The 25,870-nt window shown below is 37.4% G+C and overlaps 1 protein-coding gene across 6 annotated transcripts in view; it reads left to right on the top strand.

The window, feature by feature from the left end:
* The window catches only part of sgsm2 (small G protein signaling modulator 2), a 59,146-nt gene that overhangs the window by 12,226 nt on the left and 21,050 nt on the right, over nt 1-25,870 (top strand). For all 6 annotated transcript variants that reach the window (XM_051863039.1, XM_051863043.1, XM_051863041.1 and 3 more), the window contains exons 3-4: nt 16,281-16,449; nt 24,112-24,276. In XM_051863039.1, coding sequence (XP_051718999.1) covers nt 16,281-16,449; nt 24,112-24,276 — 334 coding nt within the window. The remainder of the gene's footprint in view (nt 1-16,280; nt 16,450-24,111; nt 24,277-25,870) is intronic.

Below are 25,870 nucleotides of genomic sequence, written 5' to 3'. Positions count from 1 at the left end.
GGAAAGAAAAATACAGACCTTGTAAATCCTTCAGGCTGTGTTACAAACTAGAACATGGTGTGGGCGGGGTCAGGGGTCATCAGAAGAGGGTGAGAGCACAAATTGCTATTTACATATTTAATATAAATTAAAAAGTATTTAAATTGTATTGTGACTACATTGCTTCTATTCTGTAATTTGGTGCCATTAATGCATAATACAGAGATAATTAGTTACATCCCCTTAGGTGCTGATTTTCTGCTGTTGTTTGTATGCATTCATAAAACTGCATCAGTTAGCTAAAATCAATGCAACCCCCAAGTTGTTGTTGTATTATACTGATTGAAAGTGGCATTCATTTGAGCGATTGATTCACATCTGATTATTACCTGTCATAGTCCACCTTAATATGAAAATCTGTGACTTTATTTCTTCTGTGGAGCACAAAAGAAGAGATATTTCTCAATGTTTTCTTTTATGTTCCCCAGAAAGTCCTAAAAGTTTATAACGACATGAGGGTGACTAATTTAAGACAGAATGATTATTTCTGGATGAACTGTCCCTTTAATGGTGGAGTATGTAATATGGACAACTAGTACTGCAATCCAAATTCAAAATATTGGAGAGAATTGTTCCTCCTCCTCAGACTTGACTCTCACGCAAGCTGCAAGATTGAGGACATGCAACAGGAACGAGCGCAGTTGACAATGGAAAACCGTAAGCCTTAGGGGCTGTTCACATAGAACGCGTTTTTCTATTCCAATGCACTACTTTTCCATTGTTTTTCTATGTAAGCACGCACTAAAAGGACGTGTATGATCGTTACGCTTGCGTCTCACGTCTTTTGCAGCGCCTCGCACATGAACGCCGCGTTTTTAAGATGCCGTGTCAAGTTAAAAGAATTTCAACTATTACACACAGCACCGCTCATCAATGTCAGTTCCAAAACAGTGGACCAATCAGAAGAACTCGGAGGCGGGGCAAGCATTGCAAGCTTTTGTTTACAGTAGCAAGTTAGCGTGGCAACTGTTTTATTTGTTGGTTATTGCCTGTATTGCATTGTGTCTCAAAAGTGCGTCTCGAGTCCCTCGCATTCTGCGCTGCGTTTATTTTTAAACCATTCCTGAGCCCTGCGTCTCGCGTTTTTAGATGCAAAGACACGTTCTGTGTGAACAAGCCCTTGCACTGTAAGCTGATCAGCTAATATATACGTTTGCAACGTTTTTATTGCCGAGGCTTTTTAGGTCTGGTAGAATCTGTGGTTTCTCACACAGTTCATTTACTCACTTTCTTGGCTGCAATACGCTGTGTTTTCCAACGACTGGCAACCCGAGGTGTTGAAATACTATTAGGTAAATTGGCAATGGGCGGGATCATACAGACCAAAACAAAAACAGACTTTCTGACATGGAATGCACATTTCAAAGTTGAATAAATGCCAAGTTCTCTCATGAAACTCTAGATGGCACAGGCTAATGGTTCCTTAACGCAACCTTGACATTTACATAGTTAACTACATGGCACAAGCTGATTGGTTCCTCTCACATCTGCAGCCAATGAGATTGCTGCTCAACATTTAAATAGCTGGTTATAGTTTACTATAGCAGTTTGCAGCATGCTCAACCTGTATAGATCTGCTATAGGTAATTTTGCTATTTGTGCAGCAGCAGTATATCTTGGATGCCACAGCAGCATATCAGTGTTTGTATTGACAGTAGCAAGGCCCTGTACTTGGTCTGCAGCCGAAGCAATAATCTACAACAACGGCAATAATCAACTGCAGCAGCGTGGCAGATCTATTTCGCCATCACATGCTTAAAATCTTCAGAGAGTTGTCATGATAGAACTGGCTGTAGCATTGTTTTTCAGAGAAACAAGTATTTGAACTTGCATGTTTCCTAAATCTCTGCAAACATATTATGGAATTTTTATGCTTCCAGCATCTTTTAAGTCAGAGACTTGAGAGGAATGACGGGTTAGTGCATAAGGTCACATCATGTAATATCCGATACTTCCTGATTCATGGAATGCTAACAATACCAGAAGGCTACTCAAGGAAGTAAAGCACTGTGTTGTTGTTTCCTATTTTCCTGTGAAAATACCAATCTTTTCAGTTCACCCAGTCCAACTTGTGTGCTTCAAGTCCCTTAACGTCATAAGGAGCTGAAACGGAACTTTGCAGATTTTCTCTCGAACACCTGCGCTACTGTGAGCTAATTAAAGTTAATGAGTGAATGAATAGAGTTGTGAGTCATGTCTGTTTACCCAGCATCCCTCAGCTGATGCTCACGATGAAGCATCTTGTGAATGAGTCTTACTTGAGACCCAGATTCAAATTAGACTGTGAGCAGACTTTATTTGTGAAGCACACAGCTGCTCGCTCGGATATGGCCAAGTCGAATGTAGAACAGGTAGTGAATTTTTCAGATCGGATGCTCCTTTACCCATTGACTCAAAATCGCGGGAAGAGTCATCGAGATTTTTTTTTTTTTGTCATTGCAGGTTTTTAATTTAAGAAAGGAAGCAGACAGAGCAGGGTTATTTTCTGAATGGGCGTGAGTTGAGATTGTAGGACACACATGCTTTAGAGACCAATAACATCTGTATCTGATACAGCTTTTCTTGCTTTGTTTAAATCACAAGAACAAGCTACATGTGGGTAGATGAAACTAGTAATTTAGTGATCAACCAATATGATGTTTTCAGTGTTGAATTTACATGCCACGTCCACTTTTAGAAAGTGGAAAATGGTGGTTAATCATATTTTAAAGCAGGTGTCATTATCAGACCATGGTCTTTCTTGGTGAATAGAAAGACCATCTGTCACATAATGTATATGGCTGAGTGTTGCATTTTAAGCAACAATATGTCTGTGGCATCATACTTATGTCTCGTTTCCCCTATTTCTACATTTAAATTACCTTTGCAAATCTCAATAATTGATTTTAGTTTTTAGTGTTTTATTTTTGATTAATTTTGACAAAATAGTATAGAATTGTAATATCAGTCATTTAACAGTTATTGACACAACATGAAAATAATTATACAGTGCATCTCTAATTGACATTCACTACATTTTAAAAGTTTGGGACTGCTGAGTGCTCTGAGTTTTTTTTAACTGTCGCCTCGAGTAGAAGGATGTTCAACTTTGAGTAAAACGCTGCACTCATCACTGTCACTTTTTAGCCAGCCGTCCAATCAGAGTGGAGGAGGGGCGGGACAAATACAACACCGACCAACGGTCACAACATTCAGGCTGGATCAAGCAAATGTGCATGCGCAGTCCTAAGTGCACGTCTTTATAGGAACCGGAGCTTCTAATGGCCGCTGCAGTGACTTTCTGCTGCCTATTGACTTTACCAATCGGCGATTGGCTCTTATTTAGAAGGCGGGATTTATTCCGCCATAATTGCGTGTTGCACTTTCTCCCATTCAAAACAATACGAGTGACGCGTCTTGTGTTATTCTATAGCCTTTGTTACTATCCCATGAGGCCATGAGAGAGGATTTGTGAATAGAGTTGAAGGGACGTAACTGACGCTGGTAGGTCATGTGACAGTAACAACATGGCGGATGTAGTACGTCCGAATTCATTCATACTACACGCATTCGGACTATATAGAACGTACTTTTTCAACGGTCGTAAAGTAAATTTAAATTAAAATGTAGTACCTACTCAACATTACGCGATTTCAGATTCAGCTCATGAAAATGAAAATGAAACAGAAACCAAACTGAACATTACAGAAAACTTAATATTTTTGTGGAAACCATGATACATATTTTCAAGGTTCTTTGATTAATAGAATTTTTTGGCAAACTGTGGTTATTAATATTGTAATACTGCACTGGACCCTCTTTTAAAAAGGTTTACTGTGCTTAGAAAAAAAATAGCAAAAGTGCTTTGGAAAAATATATGATGATTGATTATTAAAATTCTATTACAAAAAGGTTAAAATAACTGACATTTCCGGAAAGTTTTGTTTTTAAGGTTTCATATATTATCTCATTTGAGTGTATCCATGGCAACTAGGAAGTCAAAATGATGTCATACTCATGAAGAGAGTCTAAACAGATTTATAATAATCCACACTATATTTTAATATTTTTCTTATGCCCCTAGATGCTGATAATGGTTAAATATCAGATGACACATCACTAGTCTAGCTTTCCCTTTTGGCAGTCAGTCCTGTATTTCCACATATGTGCTTGTGGATCATTTAGGGGGACCACAGATGCTGCAGAAGACTCTAGTATTCCACTAATTATGGTCTATCTCCATGACAACACAGCTTCTATACAGGGATTTGGCCATGTCAGAGGCTATTACGCACACATTTGCTGAAACAAACACACTGGTTATGTAACCCCCCTCGGTCGGTGGTCTTCTTTAGGGTTATTTCTGAAGACAATGTGCTGTGCCCTGAAGTGACAGTGAAGGTGGCCACAGCAGGCAACTCGGGCATATCTTCATGTACCATGCCTGCTTCCTGACAGCGTGATACAGGTGCCACTTTGATAAATAACATCAGGTGTGCCCACAATCGATAAGATTATCCTTGGCATGGTGCTGAGGAGCTCACAAGCCCCCTGCACGCTGTCGCTCTGATGCTGTCTGTGGGGGACTGCGCTCTGGGGACCAGGTGGCATCTGACCTTCACTGCTTGAACTCCACTGAGGCTGTACAGTTCGCTCTGCTTATGAGGACAGAACCGGCATCATATTCCCGTTGATTTCATCAGCCAGGAGACTGCACTGAGAGACGCTTCATGTTGGATGACATGGACTTTCCCGGAGCTGTCCGCTGGGGTTGATGGGAAGACCTGTCTCAGGTGTCTCTGACGGAGGTGTTTTTGTTGTTGGTGATTGGCAGTCTAGATGGGATGTTATTTATGTGTTGCCTTTTGGGGTTTGTGGCTGATTTTCACCAGGGGATGTGCAGTCGTGATCAGTGCACCTGTTGGAATGATGTGTGTGTGTGCTGGTGTGTGACTGGATGACTGTAGGGAACGCTGCTTACATTGATGGGGTTCTCCAATGGCCTGCTGTTATCTCTTCACTGATTGGACAATGAGGCTGTTAGATGTGCAGTAGATCTGCCTGTCTGTCCATCTGTCCTTTTGTCTATCCTTTTGTCTGTCTGTCTATCTATCTATCTATCTATCTATCGTTCTATCTATCTATCGTTCTATCTATCTATCGTTCTATCTATCTATTGACCATTCTATCTGTCGTTCTGTCGTTCTATATACCTATCTATGGTTCTATCTATCTATTTATCTATTGACCATTCTATCTGTCATTCTGTCGTTCTATCTACCTATCTATCGTTCTATCTATCTATCGTTCTATAGTTCTATCTATCTATCTATCTATCTATCTATCTATCTATCTATCGTCTGTTCTATCTATCGTTCTATCTATCTATCGTCCGTTCTATCTATCGTTCTATCTATCTATCGTTCTATAGTTCTATCGACCGTTCTATCTATCATTCTATCGTTCTATCTGTCATTCTATTGTTCTATCAATCATTCTATCTATCTATCGTTCTATAGTTCTATCGACCGTTCTATCTATCATTCTATCGTTCTATCTGTCATTCTATTGTTCTATCTATCTGTCATTCTATTGTTCTATCGTTCTGTAGTTCTATCTATCTATCGTTCTATCGTTCTATCTATCTATCTATCGACCGTTCTATCTGTCGTTCGTTCTATAGTTCTATCGATCGTTCGTTCGTTCTATCGTTCGTTCTATCGTTCGTTCTATCGTTCATTCTATCGTTCGTTCTATCATTCTATCTGTCATTCTATTGTTCTGTCAACCATTCTATCCATCTATCCGTCTATCCATCTATCTATCTATCTATCGACCATTCTATCTGTCGTTCTATCTATCGTTCTATCTATAATTCTGTCATTCTATCTGTCATTCTGTTGTTCTATCAACCATTCTATCTATCTATCTATCTATCTATCTATCATCTTTGTCAAGCCACTGTTCAGAATTTGTCTTAACAATCAAAAAAGTAATAGCACATTAGTTGAATTTCTTTATTATTATAAATATCTTTGACTTTGTTTACTTATGCTTCATTATATATTCGAATTTAAAATGCAGATCTATTTCCTGTTTGCTATTCTATATTCAGTTCTGATGAAGCATTGGCAATGATGTCGTTCTACATACATTCATGACTACTTATTTATTTGTATATTTCTGAATATAATTTCTAATAATAATAATAATAATAATAAAAAAAATATATTTTTTACTGAAATAATTTTCAAATCAATTTTTCAAAGCTTCAAATCAAAGTTTGTATTGTTTGGATTCATCTTTGAGTTGGTTGGTTTGGTTCATGACTTAGAAACAAACAAAGAAACTCATTTCAATCCTCATTACATACCTATTTGCAAACAATCAGGTTCTCAAATAATCTGTCTTAATCCCATCTGTACCAACATTGTGTTAGCCTAAATGATGTTCCACTGTCTTCTCTAAACCCTCCTCAAATCCCACAATCCCTAGCTGCCAGACGGACACGACTCCTGATGCTCCTCTGCATTCCTTAAAGACGTTAACCTATGGCAGTATCTGTTGTTGTTCTTGTTCTCTCAGTGTCTCCGTGCTGGGGCTGGACTAGTTGATGTTGTTTCCCTTAATTAGAACCGAGTGTTAGAGAGGTAATGTGTAGGAGTGACTCCCCAGTGGGAGACATGCTTATTTGGGATTGAGAAGATTTAGCGCATGTCCATTTCCTGTGGAGCGTGGAAACTGAAGTGCACAAAATTCTCCTTGTCTAGTGATTAGGAATGTAAAGGATAGAAAGGGTGTTAAAATCAAGACTGTTTCTTGTTAAGCACTAATAATTAACCCTGTTACTTTTTTCCTCATTCCATCATTATATTTGATAGGGATGCACTGAAATATTTGCCTAAAATGCTTTATATTTCATTTTGTGAGCATGTAGATATATTTCTAGTTCAAAGACTGATGGCTCTGTGAATAGTTATCACATGGTAGACACATTCAGAACAGATGTTTTGAAAATTTGAAAGTCAATACAGGCCAATCATTACCCGCATCATGCTTTCCATGGTATCTATGAAATGCTGTTCTGAATAAAAGATTGAGGAAAAGAGATGGGCCTCTGGAGGTTGGATGTGAGCTTGTCATGACTGAAGCAACCACTGCACTGTCACTAAATAATGTAGTGAAAAGAAGTGTGCTTATAATCCAACTCTATAATGGAGAGATTCCACTATATATATATATATATATATATATATATATAATTAGTTGTGAGTTGCGAGTAGACGTGCGATATGGCTGTATATCAGCACGGCTGTGATTCGGCCGTAGATAATCATAGCGTGCTGATATACAGCCATTTCGCATGGCTACAAGTGTGATACTGTGTGTATAGAACAGTTCAATGACATGAGTGTAAATAAATAAGAAACAACAACAGAGTGTCTTTAAAACCCTCTTTTGTGCAGAACTACTTCCATCTGCCATGGATTCAAATCTCAAGTTGACAGTTTGACCAAGGCTCCGTTAATTCTAAAACGTCACTTTAGAACTCCCTCCATTTAGAGTCCCTCCATTGAAACTCTTTGTATTTTGTACAGTATTATTGAGAGAGAGAGAGAGAGAGAGAGAGAGAGAGAGAGAGATCGCCTGAGCGAGCATTACCTGTGTTTGATATAATATTCATTCTTCAGGTCAATGTCCATAATATTATATCCATTATAAAAATCCATTTGAATGTCTGCTGAAGAAAGCGATCTTTGTATTTGTCCTTTTTACAGTTAAGGGAATTTTCCATAACAGCATTAAAACAACGTCCTTTGTTTACTAAAGTCCCTTTCAATTTAAAAGTCTTTTGCGACTGACTCATTCACTCGAAAAGTTTGCCGCCATCTAATGGCAATGTAACTTTCACTCAATCCATATTATGCACTAATGGACCCTTTCTCAATACCAAATATAACATATTATTTATATAAAATAATATTTATTGAACAAGAATATTTAAGTTAATAACAATAGCTGTTATAAATGACAATAGGAAATAAACACAATTGTACAATTCAGTCAAACATACAAAATCAGTGCTCTACAGGATGTAAGTTAAATATAGCCTTAAAATTAAATTATTAAATTTATCATAGCCCAATTCGATTTTCTCAGGAATAAGTATTAGATTAATAAGACCAAAGCCCTTTTTATGTACCCAAAATGAATTATATCTCATGTTTAACCACTATAAGAGCCAGCGGCAAATCCCCGAGATGAAGCTGTTCTCGGCGGGTACACGAGCACTGAACTGCCGCTGACGGCCTGGAGCTCGCATCTCAGAAAACATCTAAACAAATTGTAAAATAGGTGCTATGATTAAATATGAGTCACATATTCCAGGTCTAAACAACTACGTTCTCATCTAAAAAACTCTTAAAACTACAATTCGTGGTACAAGTGTAGTATTTGTAAAAAAAAAAAAAAAAAAAATATGGAGGATTTGCTCGGCCACCATGACAGTCGCATCAAGCGGAGTGATACAAACGGTGATAAAAGGTAGGAGTGCTGTTATCACTAGAATATCGCACGGCTCTCAGACAATCAAGATCCAGAAAGAACTGTTAAATCCACTGACCAGTTAGTGATCAAAAATGATTCATGCAGTCCCAACACAAAAGAATTAAGTAAACTTCAATTTTAAATGTATTAGGTCGACTGAACACAATAAAATCGTGTTACTTTAGCTCATTTTAAGTAATTAAATTGAACAAGAGGCAAACATCGTTGAATTGATTTTACTGAGTGTACAATACAGTTCACAAACAAACCATGGATGCAAAACTTGGTTTGTTTGATGTTTTCAAGAGTGCAAATTCACAAACCACTCTCATAACATTAGCTAGCTATATAACATTATGTTGATGACATATTTAACCAGCCCAAAACACTCTATCATCATGTGTTAGAGTTATTAAAAGTACTGGTGTCGGTTTCAAAGATACCAAAAACAAAGTCTGCTTGCATTTTTGTTTTTTATTAATAGTCCCTAAAACACTCTGCTGTCTCTGACAGCGGAATCAGGGAATGTTCTCTCTATGCGTCTCAGTGGGTGTTTCTGTCAAGTGAATGCAGCATTGTCATGTTTTCCTGTCTCTCGAACAGGTGTTTGGTGACCGCCCTAGTGTCAGCAGCTGTGGTTGAGCGCTGCGCATCCCTCAGCTGATTGAAGCATCTCTATGTTTTCGTAGGTGCTTAGACAAATAGAGCGTTGATGAAGTAAACTCTCTCTTTCACACAGTGGATGGAGGGCGGTGCAAGCAGATTGATTTCTATTCAGCCTGCTGTCTTAGTCTAGAGAGATTAGATAAAACTCAAGCTTGAGATCGCCGTATGTCTCAGAGACGAGATTGCTGGTCTGATGGACCGTTAAGAGTGAATCAATATTTAATCACCTGGTGTGAGAGGATGACCTGCAAGGCCATGGGAAATGGAGGCACATTTGAACAGTATTTGAGTCAGATTTAAAGTCTTAGCATGTTATATAATCTATAATTATTTATTTTTCAACAATTAACATATAATTTATGCAAAAATGCATGCAAAAGTCTGTGACCACTAGTGAAATGTTTTTATTTTCCATTTAAAAAAAATATTGTTTAAAAAAAAAAATAATAAATAAATATATATATATATATATATATATATATTATCAACAAAAATTTGAGTTAAAAGTAAAAATTGAAAATATTTCTTCTTCATTTTACGTAATACCATTTTTTTTATTTTATTTTATTTATCCGTTTTTAAATTTTTCAAATTTTAGATTTTCAAACTGACATTAGACCTTTAGATTCCACTGACTGTGTATGTGTATGTAAATCTCTCCTGTTTCCATACTAAGACTGAGATGCCATGTGAGGTTTGTTTGGCTGAGAGTCACTGGTTTGGAAGGATGGGACACAGAGCAGTTATTTGGAACATGAAAGCAGGAGTCACAGGTGTCCTGAGAGCAGGAATGGGGTGAATACATCATAAACTGTCAGAGGTGCGAGTGTTTGTTTACAGGTGTGTGATTTCTTCATGCTGGGTTGTGTAGTGTGTGTGTGTGTGTGTGTGTGTGTGTGTGTGTGTGTGAAATGTTTAAATAGACTGCCGTTTTGCAAGGCTTCCTGGTGACAGGAATGGGCTGTGTTCACACTTGACTCCTTTCACAAAAAAAAAAAAACTATGGATGCCTCTATTAATAGAGGCGTCTTCTAAATGTTTAAACTCAGCTCATTCTCACCTCACAGAAATAGCAGGGCAAGAAAAAAGTTTTTTTCTTTCTTTTGAGAGCGACATCTGTAGATCACAATGGTTTGTCACCACGATGAAGACTCTGTCCTCACCTTCTGCTTGTTTAGTCTTACTACCTCCCAAGGTTTCTTCCTTCTTATGAAGTTTTTCATTGCAGTCTCAGAACCAGCATAACAGCCTAATTATGAAAACTTAGGTATACTCACCTTCATGTCATTCCAAACCTGTATGACCTTTTCTTCTGTGGAACATAAAAGAAGATATTTTGAGCCAATGTCTTTTTCTTTCTTTCTTTCTTTCTTTTTTTTGGTATATAAAATGGAAGTCTATGGTAAGTGTTTGAATACCATCATTCTTCAAAATATTTTCTTTTTTGTTCTCTTTTGTCATACAGGCTTGGAATGACATGAGGGTGAGTATAAAAGGACCAAACAGCACCAAACATCATCAGAATTGTCCATATAACCACAAGTCTTCTGAAGCCATACATGAGCTTTGAATGAGAAACCGACTGAAATTTACATTGTTGTTGACATATATTTCCCTCTGAGGGAAATTCTCATTTACAATGTCATTCAGTTGTAAGTCTGACTTGTCATGGCAGGTTCGAAGTCAGAAGTGATGTGCTAGTTTAAGGGGATAGACAACAAGATCAGCAGCAGAGGGGAAATTGGGAGATACCAACCCCTGCGGCTCTACCATTGGAAAAAGCGTAACGGTCAACTTGGATCACGTCATTGATTTTCGCACAACTCTGACAGAAATTCAATCAATGTTTATGGATACCATAGAAATGAATGAAAAGTGTCATAAACTGAATCCTACCAGTCATAAAATTGTCTGTGAAAACAGCATTTTTTTTAAAACTTAAACTAATGCTTTCTGGCAAACATGTTGAAGATTGGCCGACAGGCTGTCGATTCATTGAATGATAAGCTGTTTTACCACAAAAGCAGTTTATTCGGCATATTGAAGCCTCTCCTCCATTGACGTCCATTTATTACACTTTTTTTGCTAACCTTGGAGGCTTGCCTTAAAGTGGTTTTGATTTAGTTTAGGTTTTAGTAATTTTGTTATGTGCCTTTGTTTGTTGTTCTATTTAGCTAAATTATTATTTTATTTCAGTTTAGGTTGAAACTGATTTTTAATAGTTTTAATAGTCAATAACGACACTGGAATTCATTTTGGGATAAAGTTTTTAGTATTCTGTGCAAATGAATTGATTCAGAATTGAATAAAAAATTAATTGAACTGAATCATACTAAATTGAATACCCAACATTTCTTAACCAACATTTCCCTATGGGAATGATTGCTTCCACATAGCGCTGTCCAGTGGAAAATCTCATATTAAAGGGTTAGTTCACCCAAAAATGAAAAATCTGTCATTTATTACTCACGCTCGTGCCGTTCCACACCCATAAGACCTTCGTTAATCTTCGGAACGCAAATTGAGATATTTTTGTTGAAATCCGATGGCTCCTGTGAGGCCTACATAGAGAGCAATGACATTTCCTCTCTCAAGATCCATAAAGGTTCTAAAAACATATTTAAATCAGTTCACGTGAGTACAGTGGCTCAATATTAATATTATAAAGCGACGAGAATATTTTTGGTGCGCCAAAAAAAAAACAAAATTATTTAGTGATGGCCGATTTCAAAACACTACTTCAGGAAGCTTCGGAGCATAATAAATCAGCGTGTCGAATCCGCAGTTCGGAGCGCCAAAGTCACGTGATTTCAGCAGTTTGGCGGTTTGACACGCGATCCGAATCATGATTCGATACGCTGATTCATAACGCTCCGAATCTTCCTGAAGTAGTGTTTTGAAATCGGCCATCACTAAGTAAGTCGTTATTTTGTTTTTTTTGGCACACCAAAAATATTCTCGTCGCTTTATAATATTAATATTGAACCACTGTACTCACATGAACTGATTTAAATATGTTTTTAGTACCTTTATGGATCTTGAGAGAGGAAATGTCATTGCTCTCTATGTAGGCCTCACGGAGCCATCGGATTTAAACAAAAATATCTTAATTTGTGTTCCGAAGATCAACGAAGGTCTTACGGGTGTAAAACTGCACGAGGGTGAGTAATAAATGACAGAATTTTCATTTTTGGGTGAACTAACCCTTTAACTGGTTGTCATTGGTATTCAGATGTCTGAACAATCTGAACATGCTCTTTTCCATAAGGCCAGCGCTTGAGGACAGAGCCTGAGTCCAGACTGAGGGACAAAGATCAGGCTGATTAATAAGTAAAGCAGTGAGTCACTGAGGCATTTTCTTTCTCCTCCTTTATTCTACTCTATTAATCTCGTCTTTGGGGTCTGTAGTTTCTCACGCTCTCGCCCCTCTCATTTCCTCACTTTTCATCATTTTAACTCTGGCTTTCTTCTGTCCTGCCTTTCTCTGCTCCTCATTGTCAGTTCTTGTCTTATGTTTTTTTCCTATGGTCCTCCCCCGCCTCCCACGCTCTGTGCTGAGTACCTCTGTAATGCAGTTCATTACTGTCTATTACTGTGACTCACAGCTTGACTGCACAGTCACAGGTGTGTTCCCTTACGAATGGCAGCGATCGCACCCAGCCTCCGGCATCCAGCCCCCCACCCCTCGCAGAGATGATAGTAGCTCTGATTACAGCCATCGATCAATGTGTATAGTCGGTTTTGAGCGCGTTCACGTGTGTGATGTGATAGCGTCTCAAAAGCTGACCTCAATAGTGCATTAGCGCCCGCCCCCTTTTTCTGTAAGTATTTTTTCCATTCATTTTTTAAAAAAAAGTCTTTGTTAAAAAGTTATAAGCCATGAACCAAGACAATCATCTACGAGGTCAATCACAACACAACAAACTTTGATTTGAAGCAAAAAAAGTGTTTGAAAAACAGACGAAAAAAACTGATTACTTAATGGCTTTAGTGAGGGGAAAGAACTACAATCCCATGAATCATTGTGAACAGCATAATCAAAATAAGGAAGGATGGAGAAATATAAAACTACTCCTTTTAGAAATGTTGATTTTATATATATATATATATATATATATATATATATATATATATATATAATGGTTAGTTCCTGTCTTTGATTCTGATTGGTCAATAGTAGTGTTTTATTCACTATAAAACACAGCTATGACCGCTTCACCCAATGGTTTTGTGTATCACTACACAACACACTTAGCAACCACTCTTAGCAACGTAAACTGTATGTTCGCAATTGATATTGTTCTTTGAAGCTTACTGTATTATGTAGAAGAGTATTGTGAGAAAGAGATCAAGTGAGCGAGTTTATTACCTGCATTCAGATTTAGCTTTTTCCTTCAGGTCAGTCCTATGTTCATAATAAAAAATCTGTTTAAATATCCGATGTATTATCTTGTCCTTTTAACAGTTAAGGGGTTTTCCCGTGACTGACAGCGCTAGTCAAAGCATTTGTCAGTTGCATCTTGTTCTGTGTTCACAACAATTTAGACTTTTCAATGTAAAGGTCTTCGCTACTGACTGACACACTCATAAAGACAGTCTTTGCCGCCATCTAATGGCATAATAATGTAACTTCTGTTGCTGTTCACAGTCAGGGACTATTTTTTCTGGCGGAAGGGAGGCTTTAGTGAAAGTTTACTTCATGAAAGTTGCATTGATACATATTTTTGGCTTTAATATTTGTATTGTGTGGTAACTGTTTTATAAAAGCAATAAGATACTCGAGGCTAGTGCTATATCGTGAATAAGTCACTCCGCTTCCCGTCGTGCCTAACAACGCCTTTCAGCCGTGGCTTATTCACGATACAGCACAGCCTCTTGTACCTTATTGCTTTTTTTTTATATATATATAAGTATTTTGAGAGTGTAGAGAGATTGTCATTCGCAGTGCTTGATGGGAGTGGGCGAAGCTAAGAATATCTTGTAAATGTAGATAAAGTAAAATAAACACCTAATAAATGTGTATTTTGGATACTTTCATTCCAGTCTGAAAGAAGACGTTATGTGTAATGTTTAGATAGCACCACAAAGACAAATTTAACTTGAATGAATTCTACAGATGGCTTACATATAGTTGTATAAACTGGGATAGACGTATTTAAAAATTACATGATTCAAAGAACACAGGAGACTTTCGGTCATTAATGCCCCAATAAGGATAGCAACGATATAAAACTGTATTAAATGATTTATAGGGGTAATATGTCTAACCTGTTGTTCATTAAATCCCCATGTGGTCTGTCAGATGCTCTTCTCAATGCTTAGTTCACCCTTATTCAGTGGAGATTGTTAGAGTTGAATCAGATGAACTGTTTTAATGTCTCTGTGATGATACTGAACTCCCGTGTGCATTGTTTCAAAGCTTTCTTCAGTTAAAGCAACTTATTCATATGAGATATTGTCATTTCCACAGTGAACAATAAACAGACAAAATAAACTAGTGAGAGTGTGAAAAGTGTGTTTTAAGAGTTTATTTGTATGTTTATATGCATTATTTTTGCCTGAAATGGATGGTTGTGTGCATTCAAAAGTGTGCTTTGAGCATGAGCCCAGAGTAGCTTGTGGGTGTATGGATGCATACAGAAAGTTGTGCAAACCAGCAGGCACAGAGAGATTATGTAAATACATCTTCATGAGCGTTCAGCTCGTTTCTCAAATGCACAGCGCTTTGTCTGCACGTTTGTTGCTCACTAGATGATGAATCCGAGAAACACAGGAAGTGCCATTTCTTATAGTGCCTCTTAGGGCATTGCTGTTCAAATCAGAGCTGCTTTTGGGAGAAGACAGTTATCGTGCTGGGTTCTCAAGGGGGAAGCACTTAACAGCCACTTAGATGATTCATTTTGTTGTATGCTCTGAAATTAGAGGTGTAGATTAGCAACATATTTGCAGCTTGTTGATCAAGTCTCTTTCTGCATGGCCGCACATCTTCAGAGTCAAAGTAAAATCTCATTGAAAGCTAGTGCCATAGTAGTTGACTCAAACTGTAAGCAGTGAGGGGCCCTGCTGTTCAGCTTCTTTTGGGAGGCCCCTGGAAGTAGTCCAATGTAATCCCTATCTGCATGCATTTTGTCACTCATAAATGTGCATTTTAGCTGTCTAAATGTATCAAACAGGCTCTTAAAGGGAAAAACTTGAAGCTGAGAAGGCTTAAGCCGCTGCCCCCGGTGGCACAAGCCGAGCAATAAAAGTGCTATTACCGCCATAAACATCTGATTGCTTCCACAAATGCAGTCGATTATGTAGCAGCAAAAGGACCTTAATTCCGCTGAGATATTGATAGCATCAATCAAACAGCGAGTCGATAGGTAGACTTTACTCAGCTGTCACGTCAGATGCAAATCTCATAACTGGCCTTTCATTGCGATCATGTAAAAAATGATTTTGATTTCATTTGGCGAGCAAATCTCCTCATGTATCTTGATTTATGTTGTTCTTGGCGCATGAGCACTTGTCAAAAAAGATGGACGAACGCATTAGTCGTGCTTTTGCGCCAATATGAACATCCTCTCCATCTTTCATCGGCGAGATTAGGGGGCTGGGGAACTGTTGCCGTTGTTTATTTGTTTTTGAAGTGAGCCCACAGCGCTCGAGGCGCTTGAATCCCAGGCGCGGTAACAGGTAGTTCGCCCTGACTCTGCCTTACTGAAATATTTAGCTGTGCTCCAGCAACCAGTAGTAAATCTCGTTCCCAGTTGCAATTGCGCTCCCGTCATGGCTGTTTACCTCACAAAAGGAGAATGAGTATGAGGCAGAACACAATTACTTCTGCAATAAGATTTTCCCTTACATCATGCGAGTTCATCGATAGCGAAGCCCACTGGGAAAGAAATGGAATTAAAAACTTGACTTGTGAGAACAAATGGCTGTTATTAAAGGAATTCATGAAGCAGTCGGAAATAATAAGATGCTAATTGCTTTAGTTTATTCAGTGTTTTGTTTGATCTTTTCCTGCATACCCCTTATCAACTCCTCCTTCTATGTTCCTTCAGGCTCCATTGAGGCTTGCTTAAGTCACCTGCTGAAACGGAGAGCGGCCGGATTCCTCCGCAGCGATAAGATCGCCGCTCTCTTCACCAAGATCGGCAAGGTGAACACCACGGCCAGTGAGATCTGTCGCAAGGTTCAAGAACAGCTACAGCAACAGGCCGAAATCACCAGGTTTGACTTCTTATTTTGCGCAAACTGCACATTCTAATTGAATTTTTAAAAAAATCTTTTTAATTTAATAAACTCCACCTCCTAAACAACTTCTTTTCAGCTGATATCATCTAGGCCATGTGGGCTATTGGTTAATCATAGTGTACACTATGCCTCTTTTTTTTTTTTTTTTTAACAGTCAAACGTGTAGCCTTTCAAAGTATACGCCATTATGTGCTTTGTCTAGTGTCTGCATTATTTTTCTCCAGAAGTTATGACCGATACAAATGACTTTGTATTCTTTTAAACTAAAGTTGCGGCTATCTCATAACTCACTCACTGCACTTGTGAATGCAGGTGTCTGTTGTTGCTGCAGTCTCCGGTATTTTGTTGTTGTGGTTGTTTTTCCATCTCTTTAGTTTTAGTTTAGCTTGGACCAGCGTTGCCACCTTGTGGAACAACTGATTGAGTGGCACATGTACTGTACTCTTCTGGTGATGAAATTTGCGTCACGCGCACTGTACGCATAAAAACCGAAGTATACTTTGGGCTTTAACCTTGACGTGTCCCACTTTTTATAACTCCGGGCCCACCCTAGGGGTCACGACCCCCCATTTTGGGAACTACTGTCATAGCCAATAGCCACATACCTTTTGTTTTTGACTTGGTAATCCAGCCTTTCTGAAATCTGGTTAACAACAATGCAACAAAGTTTACAAAAATAATGTCAAGTCACCATTATTTATATAGCCAGGGGTGCACATAAGTGGTACACAGGTGTGCATGCACGATAAAAATAAACGATGCGCACCAGAAAACATGGAGGGAAGTGCTTTTGAGTACCAACATTTTTGAGGACTGGTTCACAGGGACACGTTTACTTACTGGAGTAGGATTTTTCTCCATCTCTGGTAAGATAGCAATCATGATGATAAGTGTGTTCTTTAATTATTAGGGGTGCAACGGATCGCAGTTAATCCATGATCCGTAAGGATAAGGTCGAGCGGTTCGGCACGCATGTGATTCGCGGATTAACTGCTAAATTTAACCATCATAGATTGATAGTTTGTCATTTGGACGTGTTTTGTCTCGCCAATTGACACATTCAAATGATTTTAAAAGCGTAAGAAGAGGCGAAAATCGGGACTCGCGAGCTGTTATCTGTGCGCACAGCCTCACACCCCGGAAACGCGCAGAGACAGTCAGACAGCGAACACCGAATTAATTCCTCTTTAGCGTTTACTTGTGCTTGAACAGACACATACACACAAAATTATGTCAAAATACCTTTCTCGGCAAGTATTCTCTCGGTTATGTCATAAGTGAACAGTTGAGAAAGAAACCGGATGTGTGTCAGATATTCGGTCCTTGTTTTCCTACTTAAAGTGACAGCAGCCTAATATTCTTGCTGTAGTCTGTGTCATTAATGTTAGTAAAAAAAATCATTATCATCATCTACCATGTTCGAGAGAAAAGAAGATAGTGAGGAGAGCAGTCAGGAGGAAAGTCATGAGGACAGCTTTTGGGATAAGTGTGATGTGTAAAGTGAGTACCAAGCAACATCTCCAGGTGCTCCCTTGAGAAACAGACCAAAAAAATTATGTGCACCCCTGTATATAGCGCTTTATACAATACAGATTGTTGAAATGCAGCTTCACAGTGCTAAACAGGAAAATGATAATTAATGATGCAAACAGAACTCAATTCTGCTGTAAAGCAGCTCTAAAACATTCTAAGACAATAGTGTCATTATTCAGCTGAAGTCAGATCAGTGTTGATTCAGTTCAGTTCAATAACAGTGTCAATGGTGCAAAATTCGTCAATTATGAAACAGTCAAATCAGCTATAAAGCAGCTTACAATAGGTTTGAAAAAGAAGCCTTGATAATTTACTGCAAACTCACATTTAGGTTGAAACATCCACTTTTTTTTTACAATCCAGTCTATTTTTTGATCGATTAAAATCAAGTCCCACCCTAATTTTTTCTCATCAAATATCCTGTTACACTTGAAATGTCACTTTATGAAATAAAACAGATTGCAAATGCCATTTTTTGTTGAAATTAAAAGTGAAAGCGAAACATGTACCTAGGCCCATGCATATCAAGAACAATAACCATAACAAAAACTATATTAGCGTCCACACCAGCAAACAATATCATTCTGTTTATTATACAGGTAAACATGGACTGTAGGTTTAAATGGTTGAGCTCTTTAAAGTCTGGTGGATTCTGATTGGCTGTCAGTGTTTTTATCGCTCATCACATTGTACTGAAAGTGATTCCGATTCCGATTTTCTCTGTGTCATTATAATTATATTCTCTATAATTACTATTCTCTTAGAATACTAGAATGATTATTGAAATTGTATAGTGATAGTTATCGTTCTAGTTATTGTCCGGTGTGAATGACAATACATAACAGAACTGCAATATTTCAACCCCAAATTCATGTCAATGGTTTAGCTAAAAATCAACAGATTGTCTCTGCTTTTTAAACTACAATACATGAATACATTTTAACATTGGAAAATTACATACTTTACTTTTTAACAGGTCATTATTCTGCTTATTAATATGAACTGTAAGTAGAGTAAGTAATATGCTAAAAGGCAAAGAAAGCCATAAACTATAACTGATCATATTAGCGATATAAGCAATGCTTTATGACTGATAAGCTGTTCAGGCAATGATGAAAGCAGGAAGCAGATCTGGTGTGTGGAGAGGGATGATTTGCTGCTTTGACTGGCTCTGCAGCACTCTAAATGAGGGATGGTTTTGGGCGGATGCTCCAGGGCTTTGGTCAGCTTCTTATTTTCCAATTAACTCTCCATTAGCAGAGCCACATGGCCAATGTGTCACTCAAGAGTGGACCGCTCTGGTCTAATAGCAACAATCTCCAGGTGATGTGGTCAGAGATTAGTAGAAGCCACTTTGGTGTGTCAGTACAGTAGCTATTCACGCACACACACACATTTAAAGCATTAATGTGGAGTGCTGCTAATCACATGTTCTGCGGTCTTCCCTGTCTGTCCATTTTAACCACCCCTCCCCCACCGCACACACTCGGTTACTCGCGTTGCCACAGCAACACCATGGTGTCACCATCACTAGAGCAACAAGATGCTCGCTGGTTATTGAATACCTCTACCGCAGCGATTCAGGGCTCAAATTGAGGTCTAATAAAGCAACTGCATGTCATTAATTTCTTTTATTGCACTCTAAACACATTTGTACTTCATTGTTTAAATCAGTGGTTCTCAAACTGGGGGGCCCAAAGTTATAAAAATGGGGGCGCGGCAAGGCTAAGTGATGGTGTACAGTCAGCAGATTGTTATATAAAAGAAACCTCTTCAGGGTGATACAAGACCACACTGCGAGATGATTCTGCTTATTGTCCAGCTACAGCCACATAAGGAAATAATTAAACACAAAATATTAATTTGGTCCCCTCTACCCTGTCCGAATGCCACTGTCCACAAGCTCCGGGACCCCCCTTTCACAGAGCTATCGGCCCCTAAAGATAAAAGTTAGCTATAGTTCAATAATAAACAAATATTTTTTTTATATAGGCATATTTATTTATATAGCATGTTTTATAACTCTATTTAACATATGCCTCAATTTTATGTAAGATCAATTCATCTTTCGGCAAGAAACTGTGTTTTATATACAAAATTTTATTTAAAGTCTTTGTGTGTGGAGACACACACATGATTTTATACAGTATTTAGCTTCACATTGGGTTATTATTGTCAGTATATGTGTGTATATGAGGTGAATTCAGGGTGATTGGGACATTTTTTCCAAGTCATCTCAGTGGCAAAATGTGTCCCAATCACCCTGAATTCAGATTAAGATAAGTCCATTTGATCAAAAATACAGTAATAAAAGTAATATTGCGAAATATTATTATGGTTTAAAATAACTGTTTTGTATATATTTTAAAATGTAATTTATTCCTGTGATGGCAAAGCTGTTTTTTTTTAGCATCATTACTCCAGTCTTTAGTATCACATAATCCTTCAGAAATCATTCTAATATGCTGATTTGGTGGTCAATTATTATTGGTGCTCAATTATTTATAATGATGAGCATAAGAGACTTCTTTCAAAAACATTAAACAATTAAAAATGATAAAAAGCTTACATTTAGCATCATATGTTTATTTTATATATAAAATACTAGTTTCTCACCCCTTTTAAATACATGGAAATGAAGTTAATATTATTATATTTTATAAAATGGTTAGTTCCTGTCCTTGATTCTGATTGGTCAATAGCTGTGTTTTATTCACGATAAAACATGGCTATGACCGCTTTACCCAACGGTTCTGTGTATCACTACACAACACCCTTAGCAACCACTCTTAGCAGCGTAAACTGTATGTTCGCAATTGATATTGTTCATTGAAGCTTACTGTATTATGTAGAAGAGTATTGTGAGAAAGAGATTGATTGAGCGAGTTTATTACCTGCATTCAGATTTAGCAATTTCCTTCAGGTCAGTCCTATGTTCATAATAAAAAATCTGTTTAAATGTCCGATGTATTATCTTGTCCTTTTAACATTTAAGGGGTTTTCCCGTGACTGACAGCGCTAGTCAAAGCATTTGTCAGTTGCGTCTTGTTCCGTGTTCACAACAATTCAGTCTTTTCAATGTAAAAGTCTTCGCTACTGACTGACACACTCATAAAGACAGTCTTTGCCTAATCTAATGGTGTAATAATGTAACTTCTGTTGCTGTTCACAGTCAGGGACTATTTTTTCTGGCGGAAGGAAGGCTTTAGTGAAAGTTGACTTCATGAAAGTTGCATTAATACATATTTCTGGCTTTAATATTTGTATTGTGTGGTAACCATTTTATAAAAGCAATAAGGTTCTCGAGGCTAGTGCTGTATCGTGAATAAGTCACGGCTGAAGGGTGTTGTAAGGCATGACGCAAAGCTTTGCGTCGTGCCTAACAACGCCCTTCAGCCGTGACTTATTCACGATACAGCACAGCCTCTCCTACCTTATTGCTTACATACGTAAATTAGCTTAAAGCTAATCGGCCAAGCAACAAGACAAACATTGCAACAATATAACAATAATTTTAATTGACATAATATTGTTAATTTGCAATTCAAGTTTTCTTCAAGATTCCTTAGCTAACATATATATATCTGTGTGTCTCTTACAAGTTTGTTGTTTTTCTGAACTATGTTTTTGTTTTCTTGCTTTTATAAGTGGAGACTCCTGAACCTGTAGTCATCTATCAGAAAGTTCCAAGATGGCAATTAACTTGTGTTGGTATGAAAAAAAGAGACCATTGATTGATACAAAATACATGTTGCCATGAACAATGGTTAAATATACAGTTTAGCTGACGTTATACAAAATTATGTGCTATTTGTGGATTCATTATGGATTCACTTTATTAATGGCCTCTGAAGCTGCACTGGATGCTCCGCATGATTGCTCTTAGAGCAGAGACGCACAGTTTCATCTCCATAGCATCTGCATAGCTCACCTCAGGTGCAGGGATTTATTTGCTTGTTTACACTGAATGTCCACCGCTGTGGCCAACACTCACACATACAGTGTAAGTGTTAGGCCATTATGGGATCAATGCTTATGTAAATCAGAGAAGATGAGGGCGCTGTGGCAGAGACAGCAGACTCATCCATCTCTGATGTGCCTGCAGCTGTGGTGTAGTGTGATGTCCGGGCTGGAGGGAGATTGATGGCTGTGGGGTGTTATTGGCTTACACCCCATGATGGACTCCCTCATCTGTGCACTCAACATTACAGCAGTCCTTCCAGCTCTCCACAGCCTCTGAATGGATCTCAGAAGGGCTTAGTCACAGAAACTGGCTTAAAGGAATATTCCAGGTTATTTTCAACTTGATAGCTTACCCCTGAAAAAAATATTATTTTACTCACCCTCATGGCGATACAAACCTTTCTGCTCTTTTATTAAACATAAAACAAGAATTGATGAATGCTTTAACTGCTTTTCTCCGTACAATGAAAGTCAGTGGGGTCCAAAACAACAATGAAAAAAAAAAAAAAAAAAAAAAATATAGAAGACAAAATTATTATTATTTTTTTTTAACTCTCCCTCAAACATGCTGATCTCCACTAGGATTATATTCCTGATTTTTCTTTTTTTTCCCCAAACAGCTCTATTCAATCTTGGCTTTCTGCTCTAACTTGACAGTGCCCTAAAGCAAGATTTATTTTATTTTTTTTGATCTTTGGTGATTTCTTCATTTTCTCAGAGTACAGCAACGACTCTCTGTCACCCTAGAGCTGGTGTTTGGCTGTCAGTGAAGAACTAACAGTGCTTACTGAAAATACTGTGATGTAATCTCTGCCAAAACATACAGTAACATTCAAAAGTTTAGGGTTGGTGAGATTTTTTTTTTTCATTCTTTTAGAGAGATTTTCTTTACTCACCAAAGCTGCATTTATTTAATCAAAAATACAGTAAAATTGTGAAATATTATTACAATTTAAAATAGCTCTTTTCTATTTGAAATATATTTTTAGTTGTAATTTTTTCCTGTGATGGAAAAGCTGACTTTTTAGTATCGTTACTTCAGTCTTCTGTGTCACATGATCCTTTAGAAATCATTCTAATATGCCAATTTGTTGCTCAAGAAGCATTTTTTATTAATATCAACACAAAAAACAGTTGTGCTGCTTAATATTTTTGAGGAAACCATTATTATTATTTTTTTGATGAATAGAAAGTTCAAAAGAAAGCATTTATTTGAAATAGAAATCTTTTGTAACATTTATAAATGTCTTTACTGTCACTTTAGATCAATTTAATACGTCCTTGCTGAATAAAAGTATTAATTTCCTTCAAAAAAGAAAATTTTACTGACCCCAACTGTTTGAACAGTAGTGTAATTACAGAGATTTTGTCCAAAAAAAAAAAAAAAAATGCTTTTCAGGAATAGGAGGAATAGCTGTTGTTGATGGGTTGAGTGGCCTGCATGACGGATGATGCAATAACTCTAATCTTAGATGTTCCAGCTCTCGTGTTACTCAGTCTTTTATCTGTGAGATTGATCTTTTTTTAATACTCTGAGGTGAGTCTTTTGGGATGACACATGCTCTGTCCCTGTCATTGTGTGAATATGTGTGTTGTCTTCATTGACTGAATGGCCTGGTGGGTTCGAGAGGGCTTTGTGACTGCTGCTGGCCCTCCTGCACTGTTGTAGATGAGCAGCCAGGTCATCCTTTTAAGATGCTGTATGGAGAAGTATATGAACTCAGAAACACTTAGAAACACCCACTGACAGGCACAGTCATAATCCCTTTTGTGTCTCTTGATTCTTTCTTAAGACCACACAATGTAAGTATGGGATTTTTAGAAGGTTATATGAGGACAAGCACAAAATGAGTGAAGGTCTAGTCATGGCAAGTCTGAACTTTGGAAAAAAACACTTTATTTGACTTTTTTTGGAGACTTTTAGGTCTTAAATTCATGTATTTTTTTTTTTAAGAAAAATTGCATATTGGTGTAAATGCTGTTGTTAAATGTTAAGAAAATGTGTGCAAATCAATGCTATTGTGTAATTTGTTCACATCAGACTTGACTTTGTCTACGTTCTTATGCTTAGTGAGCATTTTTGTCATATTCACTTTTGATCTTGTGTGTGAACATGTTTGTTATTGCTCATCTCTCTCTCAGGAGGACCCAGAGCACAGGACAGGAAGCCCTCAAGAGGCAGGGCTCCTCTGCTGGCCGCGCACCTCAGCCACTCTCCGCACAGGCCATCAAGCACATATGGGTCCGCACGGCCCTCTTTGAGAAAGTCCTGGACAGCGTTGTGCAGTATATTGTGGATAACGCAAGGTAATTAGCATCAGTACTTCCTGTATTTAAATTCATTGAGCTTCTTTGATAGTGTTTTGGAAATAAATGGATATAAATAGTCTTTACCTGCAGTACAGAGTCGCATATAACAGCTGCTTCGTCATTTACGAAAATATAGCAGACATAGTTTTGCGCATTTGGTTTCCTACAGTACAAATGATTGTATGTAAATATCTACCTCATCCAGTGCTCTTTTTGTTTTGTCTTTTAAAATATCCTGTTACTATTTCAGTGTGAGAATCCACTGCAAACGATTCTGTGCGTATACGTGAACAGACCAAATAAATCAAGCAGAATTGCTAACCATGTTAGACCTTTTTGCAAACCTGTTTGATCGATTAGATCAAAAGAGATATTCATTCACAAATCCGTCATCATTTGTTCTGATTTTAAACAGCTGATTGCTGATAAACTGTCCTGCCTAACTATTCCTGCCATAGAAAGAAATGGTTCAAAATAGTAAGACTAGTATGTGGTTCCAAATTCAGCAAGAGAGAATGATTCTCAGGTCGGTATCCAGTATATCACTATGGAAGCTTGTTTCCGCCACTGAATAAAATATAAAAAAGCAATTGCAACTTTTTTTTCTCACAATTGCGAGTTTATATCTCGCAATTCTGACTTTATAACACAGTTGCGAGTTATAAAGTCAGAACTGTGAGATATAAACTCACAATTGCGAGTTATAAACTTGCATATAGATATAAACTCACAATTGCGTGTTATAAAGTCAGAATTGTGAGATATAAACTCGCAATTCTAACTTTATTTCTCACAATTGCGAGTTTATATCTCACAATTCTGAGAAAAGAAGTCAGAATTGCGAGATGTAAACTCAAAATTGTGAGAAAAAAGTCTCAATTATCTTTTTTTATTTTTTATTCAGTGGCAGAAACAAGCTTCCATATATTAGGGAGCCCCACATGACATGCGGGGAAAAAATATGTATATCATGGCCACTAATTAACTATTTGTTTCCACAATTTACTAATACATCAACACGTTTTACTCATTTTAAGCAAGTCGTGTGCATGATATAATAATTCATTCCCTTGTTTTACTAAATCATGGCCACTAAATCAGAGAACGAATTAGTACAACATGGCCACGATGTCGTGGGAATGAATTCTTGAACTAAAACGAAGGAATGAATTAGCAAATCCACATGTCATGTGCGGGGCCCCATACATATTAAATGACAGATTTTTGTTTTTAGTGATTAATTTTTTATTTATTTAGACATAATAGTATAGAATTTTAATATCAACCATTTATCAGATATTGGCCATAACATGAAAATAATTTTTAGCTTATTAATTTCAGACAGAGTTTTAATATCTGTGCATGCTAATTACATATTTATATATTACATATATTAAATAATAGTGGCCACATTAACATGTATTGCTCATCTTTCTTATTCATATTATTATTTGCTAAGATTAAGGCTAGACATTTCTTGTTTTGTCCATAGTGATTGTTTGGACTGTCATATGAAGCTCATGAAATAATAATGGGTTATTTGTTCAGCCTTTGAAAGAGGTCACTGGTTATTGACATACACATTTTGTGT

Source organism: Ctenopharyngodon idella, chromosome 15 (assembly GCF_019924925.1).
Source record: "Ctenopharyngodon idella isolate HZGC_01 chromosome 15, HZGC01, whole genome shotgun sequence".
In the NCBI taxonomy this organism is placed as follows: Eukaryota; Metazoa; Chordata; class Actinopteri; order Cypriniformes; family Xenocyprididae; genus Ctenopharyngodon; species Ctenopharyngodon idella.
Note: the sequence above shows the minus strand (reverse complement) of the source record. Positions and strands in the feature narration are given on the sequence as shown.